Here is a 10071-nt window from a genome sequence, read left to right on the forward strand (position 1 = left end):
ACATTTTGTCAACTCTACTAGTGCCTAGTGGGAGTATTGAAGATGTCAAGGAGGATACTATAGAGCAATTATAGAGAAAAAGAATATGAGGGCGGAGATATAATGTGTTAAAGGTTGAGAATGGCTGTTGCAATTTTCCCAACAAGCTAGGAAACAGAAGAAAGTTCCAAGGGTCCATAAATTTACAAAAGAACAAAAGCATTTGTCATGGGCTGTTTCAAAGAAACTAAAGTCCTAAGATCCAAAGAATCTGACTTCTCCAAGAACAAAATGTTTTCCAGTTCCAGATGGTCTTTAACTTTAGAAGTCAAGTTTTCCAACCCAAACCAGATAATCTCTAATAAATGACCATATTGTTTATCTTAATCCCTCTACTGATTAGCCCTTTTCGACGTGAGATTTTGATGGATTTTAAAAGATTATAAAATTTAATGAATTTTGTGGATTTAAAAGATTGAACAAAATCCATAAGAATCTCATTAAAAAATGGTAAATTTTGAAAAATTATACGTATTTTATATCCTGAAATCTATCAAAATATTTAGAATCTCTGTATTAATAAAATCCACATAAATCCATGAGTTATTGAGGATACCTAAGTCTTAATGGATTTCATAAAAATCCATTTAAATCTCAATTGTGAACACTTATATTTTAGTGAAATCTCAATTGAGGACACCTGAAATTAGAACAATATTTAAAATTCATCAAAATCTCAGTTGAATACAACCCGATATATAATAATCTTTTAATTTTCACTCATTTTAATTATATAATCAGTCAAATTTTCAACCTTAGGGAAATTGTTCATGGTATCCTTCCATTTTGGTTCTATGAGGCCAAGTCTTCTCGTGGACTTCTTGTGGGTATGAACTCAGAACATGAAAAACTGCTAGGAATTAGACGAGTGACTTGGTCATGATTTTCTAAAGTTTCTTCTACTCGGCGTGTTCAAAATATGCAAAATACTTTGAATAATTTAGTGCAGTGCATTTTTTCCCAAAAGGCACCTACACAGAAACAGACTCTTAAACAATTTTTGTTCTCCTTTAAATGAGCTTATAATGTACCACTGTCCAAACACAAATTAACCCAAGGAAAAAAAAAATGGAGGAAAACAGAGGTTTGATTTTATATGGGTGTAAGTTGGCTAAAGACCTAGAAGAAAATCTGCCAAATTTGGCTAACCATCGTGATTTTTTTCTAAGATCATGTGACGAGATCATTATGGCGTTTAGTCGAGTAAAAGAGAGATTATCCCATGAAGTTTTTCATCGGCAACTCGACATAGGAATTCAGGAATGGTTAAGAAGTGGTGCAGGCACAAGTACTGATAATCAGGCAATGAATTTGCTTAATGCTCAAGCTATTTTAGGCCACAGCAGCAGCAGCGCTTTCTCACACGGTTTGGAACTCATCGGACATGAAACGGCTGGTGGGAGGGATTTGGAAGGTGGTGCAGACAGGTGGAGGGGCGATAGGGTGCCGGAGAAGCCAACGGATGCATTGAATCTGAGCCCGGGGACTTCTTTTAAAAGATGCAGAAGAAGGTTAGAAACTTCATTCCTTGATAATCTTCATGCCTGTTTTCTTAGGTAAGGGTATCCTCAGAGGGACACCTTGTGTTTTTTTCGTTTCTTGGAAAAGACTGATGTTTTGACCAAGAAAGAAAATTAAAGGGGAAGAATCAAAGAACTTCTGCCTCAGGTTCCAATTCAAGAAGTTCATGAAAGTTCATGCAAGAATAGGTTTATATACTAGAAAAATTATCAATCACATTGGGTTTATCTCCTGTGGACACATTTGCAGCATGGTGTCATGATAGACAAAAGTGTACCAATTCAAGTCTCACCTTCCCCTTTTTTCATGAAAAATAGTGTACATTTTATGTCTCTGATAAAGAATAAACACCCTTATATGTGTGAAGAGGCGAATTTGAAACATAATGGAAACCAATTAATTTGTCTCATTTCTAACAGCTTGAGTTTCTAGAGAAAGAAGTTCCACAGTAAGCACTATTTGCCTTCATCCATGAATTAATGTTGCAGATCTACCATTTCACTTTTTGTTTCATATATATTTCTGATTTCATGTTAATTTTTCATTTCGTATAAGCCGATATAATTGGTACATGTCGAACTCCTCTAGTGGAAAAATACACTAAAACTATGGCATCTTCACCATGTATTAATGCTTTCTTATACTTTTGGTTATATAGAAAGGATGAAGCCGACAAAATTGTGAGAAGGGTACCTGCTCCTCGGATGGGAAATCTTGATCTTCCACCAGAAGATGGTTTTACTTGGAGAAAATATGGTCAAAAAGAGATTCTGGGATGTAAACATCCAAGGTATACTTACATTTAATATTTGATTCCTCACTAAGATTTGTGTTCCATCTTAAAATGTTAATATTATTCAAAGGAGTAATGCAATTTCTTATACGTCAATTAGTATTTTTATATTAAATTGATACGTAATTTCTACCCTTATATGTCTATACAAGATGGTGGTTCATTTGATCACACCAACAATAGACATCCAAATGCTAGTTTGAGCTTTAGCTGGATCAAATTGTTGTTTCGAGCTTTACTTGATCTATGATATTATATGAATACTTGGGGTTTAATTTTAAAAATATCAACTTTATTAAGAGAATTATCCAAAGCCTTGTATTTAGTATTTTTATACTAAATCAATGTGAAATTTTTAACTCTTTCTTCTAATGAATTCAGTACCACTGCATTCTAATGGACCTCATATCTGTTTGAACCCTAATTTTTATGAGAAATGAGTCTTGTAATAGTGGAATTTTCGGGGAATGTGTGATTAAAAAGTCTGAAAATATTTTTGGTTTATGTGCATGGTTATTTTATTGAGAGAATATGATTGAAAATCAGAATGGGACAAAAAAAAATGAGATTTTAGAAAATGGAACTCAAACAGAGGTGAAATGTCAAGGATCGAACGGATTTCATTACCATGCAACAACTTTCTTTTGGTTGAAACTCTCTATCTTTCATTATACCATTGACGAATAAAAATAATTACAATAGGTCCCTGGCATGCTACCAGTCGTTATAGTTGTCGTCCTTTGCAATGTAACCTAGCCAATGAAAAAATAAAATGGTACCACATGAAATAGACAAGGTGACAAATGGGCTCATGAACGAATCTTGGATATTTCTTCATTTATATTTTGTACTAATCATTTGGCGTAATTCATCTTTGATGAAACAAAATTGAGCAATTATTTGGCCATTTTCAATTCTCGTCCTCAAATTTCAGGAGCTACTACAGATGCACCCACCAAAAGCTTTACCAATGCCCGGCCAAGAAGCAAGTCCAGCGGCTCAACGACGATTTCTACACATTCGAGGTGACATATCGAGGCAATCACATTTGCAACATCCCCTCCACCGCAACATCTGCCACCATACCACCACCCATTGAACACGGGACGGTTTCACAAACTACCGCCATGCAGCCACCCGTAAGCCATTGGTTGTCAATTGAAGTCAAGCCATCGCCACAAGTGGAAGCTACACCCTCCATTTTAGATACCCTAGCGTTTCGATACCCAGGTACAACGGGTGGTGCCGGGCCTAGTAGTAGCAGCAATATCGCAGCCAGTGGCGGTGGCAGTGCAGGACCGTCCGGCCCTCGATTTCCGGACTACCAGCCGGTGACAGATTTTGCCGATGTTATGTTTAATTCTGGTAGTAGCAGCAACAATAGCATGGAGCTCATCTTCTCATCCATTGATGAGAATTGGGACAATGCTAGAGAAAAGAAACACTAATTGAGCTGAAAGTAGCCTTTGTGCAATGAACCAACAAATTGGGATTAGAGCTGCAGCGGCCAATTGCTGCTACAAAACTCCTAGCTGCTTCACAGATTTTTCATGGTTGAGGTCAAACTTTTTAACAAAATACTAAGTCTTACATTTGTTATGTACTATTTTATTTTACTGCATATGTTGTACTCTTATTATGATATTTATTATTTTTTATTTGTTTGATTCCTAGCTAGACCGTTGATTTGATATTAATAATTTATTTGTACAGGAGCGAGAAAAAAAAATTTGTTATCTATCAGAGTAGTCTGATGATTGAATACATATGAATATACACTAAGGTATGATAAATAATTTAGATGAAGTAACAAAGATGTCTATATATTGACAAAAGTGACAGTGATAATATCCAGTTAAAATATCAGAACATTTAATTCAAAAATTTAGTAGAAAGTTGTGGGTAATGTAGGAAGAATGGATTATAATTGGCTTAAATTCGAAATGAATTGTTGATTTTAGTTTAATGAGCTATTTATTCAAATGTTGAATTTAAATAGTTCTTGGCTAGTTGATTAAATTCAAAATTAAACCTCATGTTGGTTTCTTTCACAGTAAAAAGTTTGAAATGGTAGAGTTTATTAAAGATTATTATACCCAAAGTCTATGCAAACGTGTTGGCAAATTTTAATTGAAACTATTGAATGGTGGGATTTGATAAATATATGTAATTTTTAGATAACAAGTAATGAAGACCGTTTTGACTATTATAAAGATATTCTTGTTGAAATTAAAAAAGGGGCAGCCATTGGACTTTTAAAGGAAGTGGGTAAAGGAAAAGAAATTATTTTGGATTTAAATAGTCGATTTATTTGAGTTTTGTTGAAGAATACTGGAAGATTAAGAGGGTATTTGAGCCCTATTTTCATGAAAAAATGAATTTTAGAATAACAGATTGATAAATAATGTATGGTTGAAAGATAATGAAAAACTTTTGATTTGTGTTTAATATTATTTTAATAAAGAATGTGTGGTTAAAAAAAAAGGAGGGAGAAAAATATATTTTGAAAAAAATGATAATCAAACAAGCCATAAGCTTCAGCTATGTGTATGTTAAGCATTTGGTTAGAAATTAGTGGATTTACATTGAGCAAGTATATATTATTTTGAGATAGTTAAAGTTTAATACAAATATCTTATTTCAATTTTAGGAGGTGACGAGGAGATTAGAGCTGCATATTGGATTGTTTAGGGTTTTATTATAAATGGAGTTAGTTGGTATTCTATTGTGATTATATCACTTTGTTTGAAATATGTTGGAGGGACGTATGGTTCTCAATATATTCCAAACGTGGTTGTATGGGTATTTTTGTTGATTACATGCTGGTTAAATATTTTCTAAATTTTTTTTAGTCGAAGAAAAGTCCTAAAGTAAAAGGCAAGTCAAAATTAGTCTTGATGACGGATCCGACGTCCAACTGGCATTCATTGTAAGTGCACGTCACGTTTTGGATCCACTAGAGTAATTCGAAACAAATAGTATCATACTACATAGGATTATAAGTTGGTATTGTGTTCTTCATAATGTTTACTATAGCTTAGCATTGTATTTTATGTTGCAATCTATTAAAAAAATTTAGACTTTTCTTGTATTATTACTTTTTTTAAGTCGTAAAATTTTATGAAATATAAAAGTACCTTTAAATACACTCAAAAAGAATCGACAAATGAAATTCCATCAATTAATGTCTTTTGGCTTAACCATTGCCCATAGTTGACAACAACAAATATTACCATGGTGGCCATGATATTAGAAGTATATTCTATTTTGCAACGTTGTATACGAAAATGCATTACTTTATTCTCATCGATCTATGGTACAATGTTTAAATATACAATATAAAGTTGTTAACTAACATATTTTAATCATTGTATATAACAAGGTTTTAACATTTTAATATTAAATCTCCTTTATTCAAGAAAGGTTGCATGTATAAACCTTCATATTAACAGAAGAAAATGGATGTACGAGTTATGGAGAATTATAGTATTAAATATCAAGGGATATTGTGGAGCATTATTATATATGTTAGTGGACATAATTATTTGTCTGGATTATTGGTGATGGTGGAAGACAATGGGATAATGGATATAAGTTCCTCATAAATCTCAAGAATGTCAAGCAACTATAAATAGCTCATATTCTACAACAATTTATAACCACTTTTTCTATATAAATTATAACTCATTTGGCAAGGCCTTCAAAAAGTAATCAACACTAAGAAATTTGCTAAAAGAACTTTTGGAAAAAGATGAAAAGTTGACCTAAGGCCGCTTCTTCAGGAAGCTCTTCTACAAGTAAGAGCATAAGCAAAAGATGTACCAAACAAACCCTATGTCATGTTCTCTACTAATATCTAATAAAGCTTTGAGTTCATATCGAATTAGGCAATTTGGGTTGTTGTAATAATTGAGTTTATTTTTTGAGATACTGGCTAGACTGTCTTGAAATAATAATGAAATAAAAAAAGAATTCTTATGAACATCTTTTAAAGAATCAGAATATTTTTCAATCTCATGAATTCTCATGTGCTTATTATCTCCAAACAACATCCTTTTATTTTTGAAACATATCGAGGTTATTTGTCGGCCACTTACTCCATTCCAAACATTGTGATATTTTATATTTGTAATATATGCATACAGAAGATAATCACATGATGTTTTATTAACTACTTGCAATTCAAGATTTGCGAGATTATATGTTGAAATATTTGTAATGTATGCATATAGAAGATGATCGTATGGTATTTTATTATCTAGTTGCAATTTAAGATTTGCGTGATTACATGTTGAAATATTCAACTACAAATGAACATCTAGTGGCCCATGGTGAGTTCAAATCAATTAGAATAATATACGACTTGCCATTTTAAACACCAATTTTTTTCTCCCAAAAGTGGACACTTTTTTTTTTTCTTTTTTTGGGGTTGAAATATTTGTAATGTATGCATATAGAAGATGATCGTATGGTATTTTATTATCTAGTTGCAATTTAAGATTTGCGTGATTACATGTTGAAATATTCAACTACAAATGAACATCTAGTGGCCCATGGTGAGTTCAAATCAATTAGAATAATATACGACTTGCCATTTTAAACACCAATTTTTTTCTCCCAAAAGTGGACACTTTTTTTTTTTCTTTTTTTGGGGGGGGGGGGGGGGGGGGGTGGGGGGGGGGATGAAAAATTGCCTCGTTTATATATAATAAAATCTCATATGGTATAACACATGAAACTACATTTATATTTAACTTTATCGTCTCATATGAGTATGACATTGATGTGATATATATTTGGATAATCGAGCATATTCAATTTATTTTTGAAATTTATGTGTGACAAGTAAAACGTAGTTTTTAGCAGTATTTTTACCTACCATAGTCCATAGAATCCCTATATGATTGTTATATATTTATATATATGTTTTCGGTTTTTAGGTTGATTGTTCTCAATTTGGATAAGGTAAGACGAGTAGAAAACCATCATATTATGGGATACTTTATTCTCTTTATCGGGAAATAAAGCGACAAAAATTAGGGCTGGATATTAAAGAGAATTGAATCGAACCTCGAAATTTTCGAGTATTTAGTAAGTGTATCCGTTTGTTTTAAATTTAATTATGGAACCGTTTGAGTTGAGTTGTACTATAATTAAAATTTTTAATATTTACAAAGTTACATTAATTAAACTAATAAAATGTTCAATTTTAGTTCTTACAAAATAATATAGTTCAATCTTATGTATCTTTTACGTCTTTATTTATTGAGTTTTTCAGATATTTGATTATTAAAATCACATGAAGGGAAAGATATCGAGCTTACAATAATTAAGAGAGGTGTGGTTGAACTTCAATTCGATTACTCCATGTTAAGGAAGTAAATAATGTAAATTAGGCAGGGGTGTAACTAGAGTTTATTGTATTTTCATAATTACTGAGTTTCTATATGTTTGTGTACTCTCGATTTTACCATATAATGAAAGAAGAGGAGGGAAAGTAAAAAGAACCTTATTCTCTAAAAGTTATATCAAACCTATTTCACAATGGTATCAAAGCATTGATTCTGGGCTTTGGTATTATCTCCTTCCCCCTGACTTTCTCTTTTTTACCATAAACTTAAATCTTCATTGGAGTATAGTTGCTGTCAGTCGAGGTGGTCTCGGACGTCAGAAGAAGCTTGCGCTGCGATTGATTGTAACAGTCGAGTGGTTGTGCAGCGTTTGTTGGAATTCCTTCGATGGTTCGATGATGGTTTTGTGGTGATTCGATGGGTATAGAAAGTGGGTTTTCCTGTGGTGGTGTCGTTTCTGTTGAAGGTAGTGATCAGAGCCCTCAAGTTTGGTAGGCAAAGCCTAGGTGTGTCGATTGTAGCCGACGACATCGACGAAGGTTCTCAGTGGACTTCGGTTGGTTTGTGACTGTGGGATGTGTTTTGTTTATTTGACTTGGACCTTCTCAATTGATCTCAGTTTGCTATTTAGGCTAATTAAATTGGGCTACTATTGTTGGACTCTAATAATTATGTTGGGCTCATTTTGTTATTTGATTTCTTTGGGCTCTAATTATTGGTTTGTGGTTGCCTGAGATTATTGATTGGGCAACTTACAAAAATATCCTTAAAATTAAGGATCTTTTAAAAAATCATATGAAAAATTTTTTGGAAGTAGAAAATGCTGTTTAAAATTAAAAAGTGATACAATGTCACTTTTAAAAGTTTAATGTTACTTTTATATTAAAAATTTACATACCATCTCACTTTTATTAAAAAGTGATGTTTATCACTAAAAAAAAGTGATAAAAATTCCAAGAAAATGATTGAAAAATAGTGACAAAAATTCAAAAAAAGTGACAACTACTTAAAAAAGTGCCAAAAATTTAAAAAGTGATGAATTTGAAAAAGAGACAAAATGTCACCGTTAGAAGTCTAGTGTCACTTTTATATTAAAAAATAACATACAATCTCACTTTTATTAAAAAATGATGTTTGTCATTAAAAAATGTGATAAAAATTTCAAGAAAGCAACTGATAAAGTGACAAACATAAAAGAAAAAAGACATTCAAAAAATGACAAAAATCTAAAAAGTGACACAAATGTGATGAACACTAAAAAAGTGATAAATTTCTCTCCACATTGACCATTTTGAAATACCTAGTTGCTCTTTTGATACATTTCTCTTCTCCTCACATTGTTCTGCTTTTCTAACAGTATTAACTTAATCTCATTTAAAAAAACAATAAAAAAAAAAACACGGAATTTTTTCGGAGAATAACAATAGGTATACACTTGCACATACGGTACGTAAAATCATCAAATCAAAATAAACAAACTCAAGCAGAAAAAATTCCCGTTTGCCAATATCTGCAACTTGTTCACTTAAAAAACAAATTTATCGTTTCCTAAGCAAGTCTAAGTACCCAAACCAAGAACAATGTGAAAATTTTCTAAAATTAACTTGACAGCAACTTCAAAAGAATTGGTTAGTCCTGTTTCGCATTTTTTAGTTGAAGTGATTGAAACCCATATCTTGCAACTATAGAAACACAAGTCTCGGTATTAATTCTCTTCAGCACATAAATTGATCCAAGAAAACAAAAAGGATGTCATGAAAAAGAACGAAGTGTAGCATTTTACATCATCAGACTCTTTCTTTCTTTCTCTTCCTTCTTTGTTTCAGTAATAGCTGGGGCAGCAGCACCGCCTGCTGCAGTAGGTACAGCTACAACAACTGCACCACCATCGGTAGGAACTGAAGCCAACTTCTCTCTTCTGACTGCAATCACCTCGGTGACATCTTTGTCCTTTAATTGAGACAAGAGCAACAAGTAATTTCTAAAATACATGAGCTATATAATTTAATTGAATTGGAACAATCCAAACTACAGTATATGATTGATGAAATAACAGAATTGCCTCATTTACCCATTAGAATTTGTGGGTGAAGATGGAGCCATTTCGGAGGATGATCACTTTGGCTGGTGAGAAAGTCATAACAGAACGAGAGGTGTGGTGAAGCATACAAGGAACTAGAAAGAGGAGGAATTGACAAAATCTAGGTTGAAGAAAGAAAATTTGAAGGCGATGTTATGAAAAATGGAGATGAGGGTACAGTGATTGAGGTTTTGGTGTGACTGGGGTGGGATTTGTGGATGTTGTTTATGATATGGAAGAAGAAGATGAAAGTATTAAATACGGTGTGAGAATGTTTTATTATTTTT

At 32.5% G+C, this 10071-nt stretch overlaps 2 protein-coding genes across 2 annotated transcripts; both read left to right on the forward strand.

The window, feature by feature from the left end:
- Positions 1-1031: 1031 nt before the first annotated feature.
- Positions 1032-2750, forward strand: LOC111392666 (WRKY transcription factor 55-like). Its single transcript, XM_023018043.1, has 3 exons — positions 1032-1550; positions 2219-2350; positions 2735-2750. The coding sequence occupies exons 1-3, from the start codon at positions 1108-1110 to the stop codon at positions 2748-2750; spliced, it is 591 nt and encodes a 196-aa protein (XP_022873811.1). The 5' UTR covers positions 1032-1107.
- A 266-nt stretch (positions 2751-3016) lies between these two features.
- LOC111392683 lies at positions 3017-4759 on the forward strand. Its single transcript, XM_023018072.1, has one exon. It carries the CDS (start codon positions 3481-3483, stop codon positions 3799-3801), a length of 321 nt encoding a protein of 106 aa, XP_022873840.1. The 5' UTR covers positions 3017-3480; the 3' UTR covers positions 3802-4759.
- Positions 4760-10071: the final 5312 nt, after the last annotated feature.

The sequence above is a fragment of the Olea europaea genome, unplaced genomic scaffold (assembly GCF_002742605.1).
Source record: "Olea europaea var. sylvestris unplaced genomic scaffold, O_europaea_v1 scaffold959, whole genome shotgun sequence".
NCBI classification, from domain to species: Eukaryota; Viridiplantae; Streptophyta; class Magnoliopsida; order Lamiales; family Oleaceae; genus Olea; species Olea europaea.